Source organism: Geotrypetes seraphini, chromosome 2 (genome assembly GCF_902459505.1).
Source record: "Geotrypetes seraphini chromosome 2, aGeoSer1.1, whole genome shotgun sequence".
Lineage (NCBI taxonomy): Eukaryota > Metazoa > Chordata > Amphibia > Gymnophiona > Dermophiidae > Geotrypetes > Geotrypetes seraphini.
In genome coordinates, this window is record NC_047085.1 from 453,994,343 (window position 1) to 454,011,441 (window position 17,099).

The 17,099-nt window shown below is 42.3% G+C and overlaps 1 protein-coding gene across 2 annotated transcripts in view; it reads left to right on the forward strand.

The window, feature by feature from the left end:
* CCNY (cyclin Y) overlaps nucleotides 1–17,099 on the forward strand; it is a 384,247-nt gene that overhangs the window by 308,526 nt on the left and 58,622 nt on the right. For both annotated transcript variants that reach the window (XM_033931526.1, XM_033931527.1), the window contains one exon: nucleotides 13,346–13,512. In XM_033931526.1, coding sequence (XP_033787417.1) covers nucleotides 13,346–13,512 — 167 coding nt within the window. The remainder of the gene's footprint in view (nucleotides 1–13,345; nucleotides 13,513–17,099) is intronic.

Genomic DNA, 17,099 nt, shown 5'->3' on the forward strand with positions numbered 1-17,099 from the left:
ATCTTGTTTCTCAACCGCTGGGCCAGTTTTATGGAATGCCATAACTGACACTTTGAGGTTTTGTAGAAATTTGCTGCAGTTTAGAAAATTGCTCAAAACTTATCTTTTTGCTCAGACCTTCCTTGGTTAGCGCTTTGCTTCTCTGAAAGTGATGATGTTTACTTCTTCCAAGACCGTTGTAATGTATGTTTAGTAATTCTGATCCCTAATTTTCTTCTGGTTGTATGTGGTTCTGTTAAAACGTAAGAGTCTAAAACTATGTATGTTGTATTGGCTGAAAGTAAAGGATAAGATACGGTACTAGCTACTGGTGAATGTCTTTATGTGCTTACAGAAGTTGGCCCCTAAACACCTGGTCCAGAGCATCTTGCCGGTGACGGGTCAAAAGCGCGTGAGGACAAAGGTGCGCGGACAACTGAGCGCAGGGCTTAATTGCGCCGAAGAAAACCCGTATTTTAAAGGGCTCTGACGGGGGGTTTGGGGGGGGGAACCCCCACTCTACTTAATAGGGATTGCGCTGCCTCATGCTGCCATGTAGGGGGGGTGTAACCCCCCACATTATACTGAAAACTTAACTTTTTCCTAAAAAACAGGGAAAAAGTTAAGTTTCCAGTATAATGAGGGAGGTTACAACCCCCCAAACACCCCACAACACCAGCACGATCTCTATTAAGTAAAGTGTGTGTGTGTGTGGGGGGGTGTTTCCCCACCAATACCCCCCGTTAGAGCCCTTTAAAATATGGGGTTTTTTTGGCGCGATGAAGTCCTGCGCTCAGTTGTCCGCGCTCGGTTGTCGGCACTCCTTTGTCCTCGCGCGCTTTAGACTATGAACACTCTTGCTGCGTGAGCCGGCTCGACTGCTCCGCTCAATTGAGCATTGGGATCTGTCTGTACCATCTGTGTGGGAGTTAAGGCTTTCCTCGTCCAGAAACAGTGTCTTTCACTGCATCGGCCCCTGGGAATGGAACAGTCTTCCAGGATACATTCGCCAGCAGCAAAATATTCAGAACTTTAGGAAACTGCTGAAAAGACACCTGTTCTGTAAAATGAAATATAGGGTCTGAGTTTGGTTGAGGGTGAAGGAGTGATGACTCTTGAGTGCTGAGTGCTGGTCACAGAGGTGTTCGATGGTCTGGTTTGTTTTATTTGGTTTATTGATGTCTGTTATTGAGGCATCTTGTATGACTTATGGAATTTTATATTTTGATGTATGTGTGGGTTTGGCCAGTTTTGGCCTTAAACGAAATTTGTCGTTGATGCGACGTGTATGTTATGAGTAATTTGATTTGACATGTAAGTATGTAATTTGTTATAGTGTGTCTCTGAAGTGTTTTGTACGATAAATGTGAATCATTTATTTTGTATGTTAATATGTAACTCGCCCTGGATTAGTCGCGTTGGAGAAAAGCGGATTATAAATGTTTTAAATAAATAAATAATAGTTTATTGCATAAAATGATTAAAAATATAAATCACCAGTTTAGTTCACAAGATGATTAAAAATATAAATAAGAACATAAGAACATAAGAACATAAGAACTGCCATCTCCGGATCAGACCTTCGGTCCATCAAGTCCGGCGATCCGCACACGCGGAGGCCCCGCCAGGTGTACACCTGGCGTAATTTATAGTCCACCATATCTTTATATGCCTCTCTTAAGGAGATATGCATCTAGTTTGCTCTTGAAGCCTAGGACGGTCGATTCCGCAATAATCTCCTCTGGGAGGGCATTCCAGGTGTCAACCACTCTCTGAGTGAAGCAGAACTTCCTGACATTAGTCCTGAACCTGTCCCCCCTTAGCTTCATTCCATGTCCTCTAGTCCGTGTCAAATTGGACAGTGTAAATAATCTTCTCTGCTCTATTTTGTCGATTCCTTTCAGTATTTTGAAGGTCTCGATCATATCCCCACGCATTCTCCTTTTCTCAAGGGAGAACAATCCTAGTGTTATAAGTCTATCCTCATATTCCAGTCTCTCCATACCCTTCACCAGTTTTGTTGCTCGTCTCTGCACCCTCTCCAGTAGTTTTATATCCTTCTTTAGGTAGGGAGACCAATGTTGGACGCAGTATTCCAAGTGTGGTCTGACCATTGCCCTATAAAGCGGCATTATAACTTTCTCCGATCTACTCGAGATTCCTTTCTTTATCATGCCCAACATTCTATTTGCCTTCTTTGCCGCTGCCGCGCATTGTGCCGACGGCTTCAGGGTCCTATCTATCAGTACACCCAGGTCCCTTTCTTGTTCACTCTTCCCCAGAGTTGCACCTGACATTGTATACTCGTATTCCTTATTTTTATTGCCTAAATGCATTACCTTGCATTTCTCCACATTGAACTTCATCTGCCATTTCTCCGCCCATGTTTCTAACCGACACAAGTCGCTCTGGAGTTTCTCTCTATCCTCCTGCGATCTGATTGCCCGGCATAGTTTTGTATCGTCTGCAAACTTGATGATCTCACTGGATATTCCTTCCTCCAGGTCATTGATATAAATATTAAAAAGGATCGGCCCAAGTACCGAGCCCTGGGGTACACCACTAGTCACTTTCTCCCAGTCGGAGAACTTCCCATTTATGCCCACTCTCTGCTTTCGGTTTTCCAGCCATTTGCCTATCCATCTTTGTATATCTCCCTCTATGCCATGGTTTTGTAGTTTCCTGAGAAGTCTTTCGTGTGGAACTTTGTCGAACGCTTTCTGGAAGTCCAAGTATATTATGTCCACAGGCTTCCCACTATCAATTTGCTCGTTTACGGTCTCAAAAAATTGGAGTAAATTCGTCAAACATGATTTCCCTTTCCTGAATCCATGTTGACTGGGTTTCATCAAGTCGTGTGCGTCCAAGTGCCGGACTATGCTATCCTTGATCAGTGCTTCAACCATCTTACCGGGAACCGACGTAAGACTCACAGGCCTATAGTTGCCCGGTTCCCCTCTCGATCCTTTTTTGAAAATTGGCGTGACGTTCGCTATCCTCCAGTCGTCCGGTATCTGTCCAGTTCTGATTGTCAGGTTTGCAAGTTTGTGCAATAACTCTCCGATTTCAACCTTCAATTCCTTTAAGACTCTCGGGTGAATTCCATCCGGTCCAGGGGATTTGTCACTTTTAAGTTTGTCGATCTGATAGTATATCTGGTCTAAGTCCACTTCAACTGTGGTGAGGCTGTCCTCTATTTCTCCTGGAAACACTTTCTCCGCTTCAGGTATTGTTGAGGTGTCTTCCTTCGTAAAGACAGACGCAAAGAAGGAATTTAGTTTGTCTGCGATTTGTTTATCTTCCTTGATGTACTTGATTGACTTAAAATCTTTTCTTTTCTAAAAAAAGATATGAACCAGGAAAAAATACTTTAACCCTGAGGCTGCACAAAAAACATTAATAAAATCTATACCTAACCTCCTGGTTTTTAGTGCCGGTTGGGGCAGTAGCATCTTCAATGCTGAAAGGAATTCTATGCGTCATATAGTCTGCACTGTATGATAAATTTAACATAAGGGTGCCAGATTCTTACAATTGGTCATCAAAATAGTAAGCTTCTCCACTATTTTGCACGCAACCCTTATAAGTATATCTTATTCATAGGATCCTCAGCGGCACCACTTAGAGTTCAATAAAATCTCATTGCTCTAAGTTTTACATGTCAGCTTGTCATCGGGTCCTTTTTCTTTTTCTGTGTGATTACTTATTTACTATTCACTTTTGTATGTTTTAACTTTTATTTTATTATTTTAAGCATATACTTAGCTTAATCATGGTGGTCTCTGGCTAGGGATTTTCATGCCAACATGTTTCACTTTCTGAGCTTAGTCAAGGCTTAACTTAACTCTAACTATTATATCGCCAGAAGCTGTGACCACTACGTCCTCAGATCTGGCGGTATAATAGTTAGGGGTTAAGCCTTGACAAAGCTCAGAAAGCGAAACATGTTGGCATGAAAATCCCTAGCCAGAGACCACCATGATTAAGCTAAGTATATGCTTAAAATAATAAAATAAAAGTTAAAACATACAAAAGTGAATAGTAAATAAGTAATCACACAGAAAAAGAAAAAGGACCCGATGACAAGCTGACACGTAAAACTTAGAGCAATGAGATTTTATTTTGCTCTAAGTGGTGCCGCTGAGGATCCTATGAATAAGATATACTTATAAGGGTTGCGTGCAAAATAGGAAAGGACTTCTATGAGCATCAGAGCTGTTACCGCCACGGCTGGCGCTAAAAACCATGCTACGGTTTTGTAAAAGGGGGGAGGGGTAAATAAAGTGCTTTGTTTATCCTTCACAAATTTCTTTAAGCTTACCACAACTTTGTTCATTTGTAAACTATTCTTACAACAAATCTAAAGTGCAATTTTTAAATCAGAACAACTTTTTCCCTTGGTCTCACTTTAGAGAAAACTACAACGCGATAAACGCCGACGCATCCATAGACTAACATACACGCGTTAGCGTTTAACGCACGCTAAATCGATTAGCGCACCTTAGTAAAAGAGGGCCTTAGTATCAGCAATTTTTGAACTAGAACTTTGCTTGGTCTCCTTCAAGATGAGTCTTTACATTTCAAATGTCTTTTTTGTTTTCTTAAAAAATTGTGCGCTAGCCGATTTAGCGCGCGCTAAATGCTTTCGCACCCATTATATTCTATGGACATGTTAGCATTTAGCGCGCACTAAATAGGCTAGTGCGCCTTAGTAAAAGACTCCCCTTAAAGTCCACCTTTAACTCTTCGGGCACTCCGCTGCTTTCTTGCATTAGATCTCTTGATGATAAACTTCTCCACTGACAGGATCCCGGATCAGGAACCATCTCCAATGAAGGCTGAAATCAGAAACCCTGCTCCCTATCTTTACTTAAATTAAAGGAGGCAAAACCTTATCTGCCTTAGGGCTAGATTCACTAACCTGCCCGATCGGGCCCGATCTGGGCAGGTCCGACGAATTCACCAAACTGCAACATGGAACTGGAACGCCCCCGTCTGCCGGCATGAATCACTCTATAGCAATCCCCGCTCATGCGCAGACCATCTTTAGATGGTCTGCAAATGCGCAGGACTTCCGGCCTGGCACTTTTTTTTTTTTTTCTTCCAACTTTTTTTACAGCCCGTGGTTTTAACCCGCTTTAAGGCCTGTGGGCTAAAACCACGGGCTTACACTGCGGGGAAGGGTGGGAGATTCGGGGCAGGCAGGCGATGAGGGCAGCTCAGGGCAGGCAGGCGATCAGGGCAGCTACGATCGGGGCAGGCAGGCGATTAGGGCAGCTACAGTCAGGGCAGCCAGGCAGATCAGGGCAGGCAGGCGATCAGGGCAGCTACAGTCGGGGCAGGCAAGCAGCACGGGGCAGGCAGGTAATCAGGGCAGCTACGATCGGGGCAGGCAGGTGATTAGGGCAGCTACAGTCAGGGCAGGCAGGCAGATCAGGGCAGGCAGGCGATCAGGACAGCTACAGTCGGGGCAGGCAGTCAGGCAGATCGGAGAAGCAGGAGATTGGGGCTGACAGGGCTGAGAGCAGGGCGGCAGAAGGCAGTCGGAAAGGGCGTCAGCGACTGGTCCTCAGCAGTGGCTTTTTGGGTTGATCGGCCAGCACAGTCGAATCGGCAAATTTGTTTAGTGAATCGCGTCCCTGCCTACTTTGTATGCAGTTCCCCTCATTTGCATACGCAGATCGGAATCGGATTGCAAAACAGTTAGTGAATACTGCAGGAGGGAAATCGGGTCGCAAAGGGCTCGCAAACCGATCGGTACACGATGGATTTGCTTAGTGAATCTAGCTCTTAGTGTTGGATTCTGTGTGTTTCCTACTTCAGCAGCTTCCCCAGTGTGCTATCTAAACATTAAAAAGATGAAAAGATGAAAAAGTGAGGCAAAATGGAAACAACCACAGCAACTGAAATCCTCACTGTTTGGATTCAACAATAGGATGGTAATAGGGCTTTCAAAGTCATCGATGTCAATGCAACAAACAAATATATGTCTGACCGGCTCATCTCATTGCCTCCTTATGTGATGTAGCTCATCTATTTACTTCTGTATCATTTATGCAGAAATAAAAACTAATTGACAGCATATATTCTGTTTACTTATCGTTTTAATGCAGTGTCTCTAGCATGCCCCGATGGGACCCGTTTCGCCAAAAAGGCTTTCTCAAGGGTTCATGGAGGAGCTCAAATGCGGCATCCTTTCTCGCTTAGGGCTAGAGTAAAACTGCTAAAATTCTGCGCGCGCTAAAAACGCTATTGCAGCTTAGTAAAAGGAGCCCTAAATTAGAGAATGACACGGTGACAAAATTCATCACCGTTCCCGTCCCCGCGGATAACCGCGGGAAACCATCTTCATGTCATTCTTTAAGGAGAGAGGGAAGAATCAGAGTATGAATGGCCACAACCACTGACCCACAAGCTTTGCTTTGAATAATGCTGGTGTAGAAGAATTGAGATTGAAACAGACACTACAGAATGACAGTCTCTGGTATCCAGAGCAGATATTGTGATGTCATAATGCCTCATTCCACCAGTGCCTAAGAACCAATCACATCAGTGATGTCACAATGGCTTCATTATCCTTGGCTCACTGCTTTGAAGAATGCTGGTGTAGAAGGACCGAGGTTGAAATGGACACTAGAAAATGACATGGGATTATTTCCCGTGATTATCCGCGGGGATGGGGGACGGTGATGAATTCTGTCACCGTGTCATTCTCTACCCTAAATGTTGGACAGGGAGTTTTGAGGGAGGACAGAGAAAGCTGAGGCACAATAGGGACTTTTAATAAGAAGAGAAATCATGGGTGTTGCTCAGAGTGCTTTGACTGCTTGGGGAAGTGGGTAGCTAAATGTAGACGCATTAGGGAAGGCTGTGCTAAATTTAATACCTTTTTGTGTGCCAAAATCTTAATCTGGTCCTGCCTAGGATCCCAAGGCTAGATACCTAATGGTTCCAAAACCTCAGAAACCCTTTCTCCCAGATATTTCTCCTGAAGATTGTTTCCATTGTTCCCAAGTTTTTCTTATTTGATATACTGCTCACTGACATAGCAATCTGAGAGATTCACGACGGTTTACAATCTAATCAGGCACTCTTAAGCATTTTCCCTAACTGTCCCGGTGGACTCACAATCTAACTATGGTGCCTGGGGCATTGGAGGGTTAAGTGACTTACCTAGGGTCACAAGGAGCAGCATGGGAATCAATCCTGCCAGCTCAGGCTGCTAAGGCAGCGGTTCTAACCACTAGACCACTCCTCTACTCTGCTGATTAAAGGATTCCCGGGGCAGGGATGGCCTAGTGGTTAGAACCACTGGCTTAGCACCCTGAGGTGGTGGGTCCAAGTCCTGTGCTACTTCTTGCGAGCCTGCAAACCCTCCATTACCACAGGCTCCATAGTTTGATTGTGAGCCCGCTGGGACAGACAGAGAAAAGCCCCTAGAGCAGTGCTTCTCAACTCGGTCCTGGAGTACCCCCTTGCCAGTCAGGTTTTCAGGATATCCGCAATGAATAGGCATAACTTTGATTTGCATACACCGCCTCCGTTATTTGCAAATTTCTTTCATGCATTTTCATTGTGGATATTCTGAAAATCTGACTGACAAGGGGGTACTCCAGGACCGAGTTGAGAAACACTGACCTAGAGTACTTGAATATAAACCATTTCAGGTAGAAGCATACAAACTTCTCAGATCTAAAAACCCTGTATACTAGACAACAGAGCTGGGCGGGGGAGAGCAGATAGCAGCTGTCCTAGGCTCCATAGCTGCAAGAGGCCCCCTGAACATGCAAGCATGACTATGTACCTTTGGCAGTTAACTTTTATTCCTCATTGTGTACTGGCAGATAGACTTACACAAATGTACGCTGAACGTAAATAAATTTACCCAAATTAATAGGAGGGTGTCTTTGTAACAGGCTATTCCTGTACATAAAGCACTGCTGTATGAGAATGCCTTTAAAAATTATTGTCTTCAGAAATGACTAATATATATATATATATATATAAATGCCCCTGTCATGTAGGAGATAAGAATATGGTAGGAACGATGATAACTTAGCAAGTATATAAAACTATTCAATTTATTGCTGGAAGGGGTTCTTCCTGCAGCTCTAGAATTGGAAAGAGTCCTTAATATACTGGGAGCTAGAGCTGTGGGCAGGAAGGTGTATAAGATTAGCGCTATAAAAAAAAAAAAAAGCATGGCACTTGCCTGCTCGAACTTTACTGTTAAGTTCTGTTTTTTTTTTCTAGAATGAAAAACAGAAACCAGGAACCGTTTCAAACAATATGTAGTAGATAAAATGAGTTTCACAAGTAAATTTACACTAAATACCTTGAGTGTCATTTCCTAATGGCTAGCTTACATTGATGCCTTTTTGTGCATTACCTATTACTTAGCCATGTTATATTTATATATAACATGGACTCTGCAGCAGATAACACACAAATACAGCACATATGTATAATAATGGTATAGCATCCAACAAACAGTATCCTACAAATCTTCAATCATTTTTTAATTCTCTTCTTAGGTCTTCAGAAGTATTAGCCATGGGGCTCATAATCAAAAGAAAAAAACGTCCAAAAACTGGCCTAAGTCGGCACTTGGATGGTCATAAATGAAAGACGTCCAAGTGCTGATAATCAAACCAGGTTTTGGACATATTTATAAACGACCTAGGCCTTCTTAGTGCCGCTGAACGACCATAGCTAAACGGGGCGTTTCAGGAGGAGTGTCGATGGTGGGATTTGGGCGGGACATGGGCAGGCTTAGACTTAGTCTTACAGCATGTATAACAGATCGGCAGGATGTATAGTTAAACGATTTTCGAAATGAAAAAAAATTTGGATGTATTTTTCGAAAATGTGTCCTAAGCTACTTTTTTTACTTTGGATGACTTGTGACTTGGACGAAAATGGACTTAGACGTTCCTTTCGATTATGCCCCTCCACGTGTTTTCAGTGGCTAAAATACTCCTCTTCAGAACTGTTTATATTTTCTATAAAGTGTTCTTAGTGCTTTCATTGCGCCGTGAAAAATCAAAAAGTTTTTTAAATATATATATAAAAGCTTTTAACTTATCATTTTTGTTGTTTTTTGCTTTGTTGCTCATATCGGGAAGGGGCCTGTCACCCGACATGTTTCGCCCAAAGGCTGTATCAAGAAAAGTCCCCTGTAATAGAAGCTTTATTTTATTTAAAACATCTATTTATTTATAATCTTCTATTACAGGGGATTTTTCTTGATACAGCCTTTGGGCGAAACATGTCGGAGTGACAGGCCCCTTCCCGTTATGAACAGCAAAGCAAAAAACATCAAAAAGATAAGTTAAAAGCTTTTATATATATATAAAAAACCTTTTTGATTTAGCACGGAGCACTGAAAGCACTAAGAACACTTTATAGAAAATATAAACAGGTCTAATGAGGAGTATTTTAGCCATTGAAAACACTTGGCTAATATTGGCACTTCTGAAGACCTAAGAAGAGAATTAAAAAATGATTGAAGATTTATAGGATACTGTGTGTTGGATGGTATATTGATGAATTACAGTATTAAAAACTTGGCTGCAGGACAATGCTAATAATGGTATAGGCAGGGCAGGATTAACCAATAGGCCCAGTAGGCACGTGCCTAGGGCCCGAAATGGTCAGGGGGGCCCGATGAAGGAAGGCATCAACATTGTTTTTTCCAAACGGCGATGGGCCTCTCCAGCATCGATCGGCAACGCGAGCCCCCCACCCCCCATCGACAGAAAATAAGACAAGCAAGCAATGTGGGTAAGAAAGGCAACAGGAACTGTAATTTTGCAAGCGGTGCTGCTTGCCCAAAGCTTCCTTCTGACGCAGCTTTCTGTTTCTGCCTGGGCACATGGTGGGGTGGAGCGGGGCAGGGGCCCAGTGTACTTGTGTGCCTAGGGGCCCTCGACGAATTAATCCTGCCCTGGGTATAGAGCACATTATAACTGCCAGTAAATATTCCCCCTGTGTGTATATGTATGTCCTATATGTATATCCAAACAAGCACTTAATGCAATATATTCAAAGTTCGATGAAAACCTCAGCACTTGATTATTTCCTGAATGAAGACTATTAACATAAATCAGTCCGTGTGTGCAAGATGTTATCTCACAAATCTGCCTAACTCCATTCAAAAGTCCTTAATTCAAAGTTTTGTAATTATCATAGGTCCTCAGAGGGCCACCACGCACTCAAATGAGTTTCATAGTGCGGGGCTTTATGCACCCTTTCGTCACCGGACCTGTATTTTAAATTATATTTTAAGTTGTGTATAACATACGTCTTAATATTGTGACTAAAGTATGAGTATACTAAAAGTACTTAGCTTTTTGATTGACGCTAGTCGGGAGGGTAGAAACATAAATGTCCAACATGTTTGGCCCGTATATCTCACAGGGCTTTATCAAGGCTCCCTCTCCCTAAAAAAGTTATAAATATAAAAAGTCATATACAAATTTCCTAAGTATATAGGTTACATGGGTAAGGTATAATATACTTAGGAAATTTGTATATGACTTTATATATTTATAACTTTTTAGGGAGAGGGAGCCTTGATAAAGCTCTGTGAGATATACGGGCCAAACATGTTGGACATTTATGTTTCTACCCTCCCGACTAGCGTCAATCAAAAAGCTAAGTACTTTTAGTATACTCATACTTTAGTCACAATATTAAGACGTATGTTATACACAACTTAAAATATAATTTAAAATACAGGTCCGGTGACGAAAGGGTGCATAAAGCCCCGCACTATGAAACTCATTTGAGTGCGTGGTGGCCCTCTGAGGACCTATGATAATTACAAAACTTTGAATTAAGGACTTTTGAATGGAGTTAGGCAGATTTGTGAGATAACATCTTGCACACACAGACTGATATATTCAAAGTTCAGCATCCAAATATTTCATATATCATAACCTCGAAGAGAGCCTCGGAACTCAGCAGTATTACTACATAGCAGAATACTTCAGCGTGCAATCTTAGCATACCACTATCGTCATTGATCTAACCCAGTGGTCTCAAACTCGCAGCCTGGGGGCCACATGCAGCCCGCCAGGTACTATTTTGAGGCCCTCATCATAATCACAAAAGTAAAATTAAACTGTTTCTTGATCATATGTCTCTTTAGCTATAGATTACAATATTATTATTAAGACTTAGCCAAAAGGAAAGATTTATAAACTATAAAGAGTTTTACCTCATGCAAAATTGTAATTTCTTTAATGAGACATTAACTATTTTTTCAGAGGCCCTCCAAGTACCTACAAATCCAAAATGTGGCCCTGCAAAGGGTTTGAGTTTGAGACCACTGATCTAACCTCATATTAGCAATCTTTGTGTTAACTTTATAAATAACTAGCTGATGCCCCGGCATTGCACGGGTATTTAATTATAGCAATAACACTGTAAATGGATTCAAATAAAGATACTTTATAGTGGTGAATGAAATTATTGTTTTACAGCTTAATAAAAAGTACAATATTCAAATTATAATGTGAAATATTTGACAAAATGAATACAATACAACTAACGCAAAACGTGATTATAAACAACATTTTTAGTTTCACCTCCATGAGCAAGACCTTATAAATTGTTGGGTGAACCCACCCTTGAGCAAGCAACATAGAGTTGTGGGCCGAGAGACCCCCAGAACATATCACCCCAGGTAGTGAGGGATCTGCATACCAAGTTTCGTTCAAATCGGTCAAGCCGTTTTTGCGTGATCGCGGCACATACACACACACACACATACATACATACACACATACATACCTCCGATTTTATATATATAGATTTCTAAATACATAATACTCATCTGTCCTTTGCTTTTAATAGTAACCAATGGCTAAGGGATCTCTGTATGATATAGACTCTATATTTCACCGTAGTTTTATCAAGGATTTCCCCTAAAATAGTCATCCCCATAATAACCGCACTTGTTCTTCAGGAAGAGTTTGAGTGCAGTAATGATGGGGATGGCTATTTAAGGAGAAATCCTTGATAAGGCTTCGGCGAAATATAGTCTGTGCTGGAGAGAGATCCCCCTAGTCGTTGGTTACTATTTAAACAAAGACAGACTATTATGGGCTCCTTTTACGAAGCCACGTTAGCGGTTTAACATGCGTAATAGCGTGCTCTAATTTGCCGTCCGTGCTAGCCGCTACCGCCTCCTCTTGAGCAGGTGGTAGTTTTTTGGCTAGTGCAGGGGTTAGCATGCGCTAAAAATGTGCGTACGATAAAAGACGCTATCGCGGCTTCGTAAAAGGAGCCCTATGTTGTTTTTTTTTTAAAAAAATTATTTATAATTAGTACATGGTAAAAGATTGCTAAGAAGAGCTTAGACCAATGATGATAGTGGTGAGCTAAGACTGCGCCCTGAAAAATTGTGCTATGCAGCAACATTGTTGAGGTCTGAGGCTGTCTATTCGGGGTTATGATACATGAAATATGTCCTATATGTATATGCCACCACTTAAATTATTATTGTGAAATTCACTATCCACCTGATACAATGCGCTGTCGCACAAAATTCAAATATAATCTTATGACACAATATTTTTGAGATTAACTGGGATTTCAAGTGCTCACAGCCATAGTATTGACGTATATTTCAAAATCAATGGCCGATACCGTGAGCTATCATTGAACCCTTATGTAATCTCTATGCATTTTATTGTGTCTACTTTTTTCTTTTATTATAGTTTTTCCTTTTATAAAATATATAAGTTATTTGTTTTACTTTCCCATACAGTGTGAAACCACTTATCTTATTTTCTTTCTGTTTCTCTTGATGTTCATTCACTTCAATATTTTATTCTCACTTCCTTCATTGGATATTGTATTTTACTTTCTTTCTACGGAAGATCTCTGTTTCGCACCCAAATTTTAATGTGGGGCTTCGTCAGGAAAGCGATAACATTCACTCACTTATGATCATGACATGAAATGAAGATTCTGTAGACTGGGGTCTCACAGCAATTCTAAAGAGACTTCTTCTTGGTCTCCATACCCAGCTACTATCAATCGGAGAATGATAAAACAAATAACTTATATATTTTATAAAAGGAAAAACTATAATAAAAGAAAAAAGTAGACACAATAAAATGCATAGAGATTACATAAGGGTTCAATGATAGCTCACGGTATCGGCCATTGATTTTGAAATATACGTCAATACTATGGCTGTGAGCACTTGAGATCCCAGTTAATCTCAAAAATATTGTGTCATAAGATTATATTTGAACTATATGTATATGCCTACACATACGCACACAATTACAAAGAAGAAAAAAAAAAGTAGTTAAATAAGTTACTAAGCTTTGACTATAATCTGTTTTCCCAGGTATATCTTGAAAGACTTTTAACTTACGCAGAAATAGATATTTGTCCAGCAAACTGGAAGCGAATTGTACTGGGTGCAATTCTGCTGGCATCCAAAGTTTGGGACGACCAGGCAGTGTGGAATGTGGATTACTGCCAGATCCTGAAAGATATCACAGTTGAGGACATGTGAGTTCAATATGTTTTATCTCAATCTTATGGATGCCGGATTTCTTTTTAATTTTTTTTTTTTTTCCTTTCCTCTTTTTTTTTCCCCCAGTAGCCAGATCATTTCATCCCCTCATGCACTTCTTTCATTCATTTGTAGGATACTGAAATAGCAAGCAAATGAGTATGTTTACCTTCTGAAATAGTGTTCGATTAGGAAAAAAAAAAACCCTGAGATTTTTTAAAGTGAAAATTTAAAGATAAATGGCCTCTTTCACAAAGCCACACTAGCAGCTGCCACGCGGCAACAGCTCCAAAGCCCTTTAAATCTCTATGGGCTTCGGGGCCGCTAGCGCGGCTTTGTAAAAGAGGCCGAAAGAATCTCACTGTTTAAAAAGACTGCATTTCACATCAGACTACCATTGATAATTTCTTTGTAATTGGAGCCCTTTTAAATTTCATTCTCTGTTTAAATTACTATTTTTATTTTTTTTTTACTGTCTTGATTTTAAGATTATATGATTTTGAGGAGATATCATTTTTTTAAAACTGTACCCTATAGAAGCGAGTAAATATGTTATGCCCACGTACAAAGAGAAAAAGAGCTATACAAAGCAGATAATGCTATATAGTACCCTCCCCCCCTTTATGAAGCTGTGTTAGCATTTTTTATCGCCGGCCGTGGTGGTAAAAGTTCTGACGCTCATAAAAAATGTTAACGCGGCTTCATAAAGGGGGAGAGGGGTGTTTGGGAGTGCTGTCAGTGTGCTTGTGAGCAGACCAGAACCCCCCCCACCCCATCCCTTTTGTTGTACTAGCAATGTTTTCTTTAATAATGATGAGGGTATAACAGTAAATGTGGATCAGGTGGACTCCTTGATCAGAAAGGGATTTTTCACTCTCTGGAAACTCGGATCCATTAAAGCTTATTTCGATACAGCGGCACTCAGAACCCTAGTCCAATCCCTCGTACTGAGTTTGCTTGACTACTGCAACATCGCCTATTTAGCAATTTCCCAAAAGAACATGCAGCGTTTACAATTGATGCAAAATGCAGCGGTCAAACTGATCTTTGGGCTGAGGAAGTTTGACCACGTGACACCCTACTACCGGCAGCTGCATTGGTTGCCAATGGAGGCGCGCGTAAAGTTTAAATTTGCCTGCTTCTGCTTCAGAGCACTACACGGACTTGCCCCTAAATATATAACTGACCTTTTCGTCTTCTCAGCCAACAGACACAAGAGAAGCTCACATTCCAACTTCGTTTCCCCCCCAGTGAGAGGTTGTAAACTGAAAAAACACTATGAACATCTTCTCTCACACCAAGCAGCATCATGGGGTAAAGACCTAGAACAATTGCTTTCGCCCACTACTTATGAGGAATTTAGGAAACGTCTGAAAACACACCTGTTCCTAAAGTATCTAGACAACTGATCCTCTCTTCTCTCTCCCCTCTATAGCGATTAACTTGTTCTATTGATCACTCTCTCCTCAAAAATGGATTTCCTGTCCTATTAACCCTCTTTCTTCCTCCCCTCTTAAAGTCAATCAATTTGTACCTTTGCTTAATCTTTGTAAACCGCATAGAACTTCACGGTATTGCGTTACCATCCCCACGGATAATCATGGAAAACCATCTTTAAGGAGAGAGGCTGTTATTATTATTATTATTATCAGTCACACTTCTCTGAACTAATCTGTGTTCCTTGTGATCTCATCATCCTGCACTTCTAACAGATGTCAGCTTCTGTCCTGCCTACTGCCACTCCCAGCTGGGCAAAAATCAAAGGAGATAGAGGTCCCCTCAATAGCCCAGGTCAAGCAACGCAGTAGAGAACCAGGGAGGATATTCCAACTGAACCAGTAACTCCAAATTTATTCATTTGTAACCAACAGTTTCAACGCACATCCTGTCTCTGACTGCAGCCGGGGTGGGAGCAATTCCTAGTTTTAGACTTGTCAGTTATCCTGTAGCCCAGTATCCTGTTTCCAGTAGTGGCCAATACAGAAACCCAAATAGTAAGAACACTTAATAGGTTTCACTGAAAAGCTGTTTGCATACATTTCCTGATTGATAGCCCTGAGGCAGGTGGTTGTGTTCCAAAACATGGCCCTGCTGAATACAACTAAATAAAGTCTGTGTTATTTTTACTATCTTAATTTTACAACTCCTGTGACTGACAGTTGTCAGAGAGTTTGACCCTGAGCAGCCTATGACATGGTGACAGAATTTGTCACTGTCCCCATCCCTGCGGATAACCACAGAAACCATCCTGTGTCATTCTCTAGTGTCTATCTCAACCTCAGTCCTTCTACACCAGCATTCTTCAATGCAAGGCTTGAGGGTCAGTGGATGGGCCCATTTTTATTCTGATTCTTATGTGTGCCTTGTATGGGATAATGAACCCATTGTAACATTGCTGATGAGATTGGCTTATATTTATTTACTAGTCTTTAAGCCCGTTACATTAACGGGTGCTAGAACATATGTGTGTGTGTCTGTCTTTTTTTTCTCTCTCTCTCCTTAGCCGCTTTCTTTCTTTCTGCCTTTCTTTTTCCTTGGCTGTCCATCACCACCCCTTGCCTGCTCCCCCTGTCCATTTTCCCTTCCTTTTACCTCCACTGTGTCCACCACCACCCCTTCACTGCTCTCCTTATGCAGCAGCAGCCCTTCTCCCTTTGTTTTACCTCCCCCCCTGTCTAGCAGCACCTCTTTCCTTCTCCCCCTGTCCAACATTAGTCCTCCGTTCCTTTTTCTTCACCTCCCCTGTCCATCAGCATCTCTTTCCTTCTCCCCCTGTCCAGCAGTAGGCATCCCTTCCTTTTTTATCCTCCCTCCTCCTTCTTATCCCTATGATACTCTTACCTTGCTCTGCCCCTGATCAGAGGTTCCCGACAGCTGCCCAGTTGCACCCATTGGAAAAGTTCCCACTGCCGCATCCCGCACCCCTCCTGACGCGGCTCCCGCTGTCCTTTCTGTCTGTCTCTGTCCCTGGCCCCCTTTGCCTGTCTGTCTTTCTGTGTATCTCCCTGACCCTGTGTCTTTCTTCTTTCCTTTCTGTCTCCCTTCCTCCCTCTGTCTGTCTGTCCAAAGCAGCATTCCATCCCCCTCCCCCCACACCAGTTCCCTGTGCAGCTGCCCCTGTGTCTTTCTTATTTTCTTTGTGTTTCCCTTCCTCTCTCTGTCTGTCTGTCCGTCCAAAGCAGCATTCCCTTCCCCTCCATTTCCCTCCCCCCCCACCAGTTCCCTGTGCAGCAGCATTAGCGTTTCCTCTACCCCCCCCCCCCTTCCCTTCCCCTTCCCGCGGGCCGGACTACAAAGGTGGTGATTCCAGCAGCGCTTTTATCAGTCTCCACACGCTGCTTCGGGCCCTTCTACTGCCCTGATTTACTCTGGCACGTCCCTGATGACATCATCAGAGACGCGGCAGAGCAAATCAGGGCAGTAGAAGGGCCCGAAGCAGCGTGTGGAGACTGATGTACACGCTGTTGGAATCGCCATTCGGGCCCGCGGGAAGAGAAGGGGGTGGGCGGCAAAGGAGAAACGGAGATCGGCGGCGGCGGCAGGAGAAACGGAGAACGTCGTCTGGCTGTGGAGGCGATAGGCT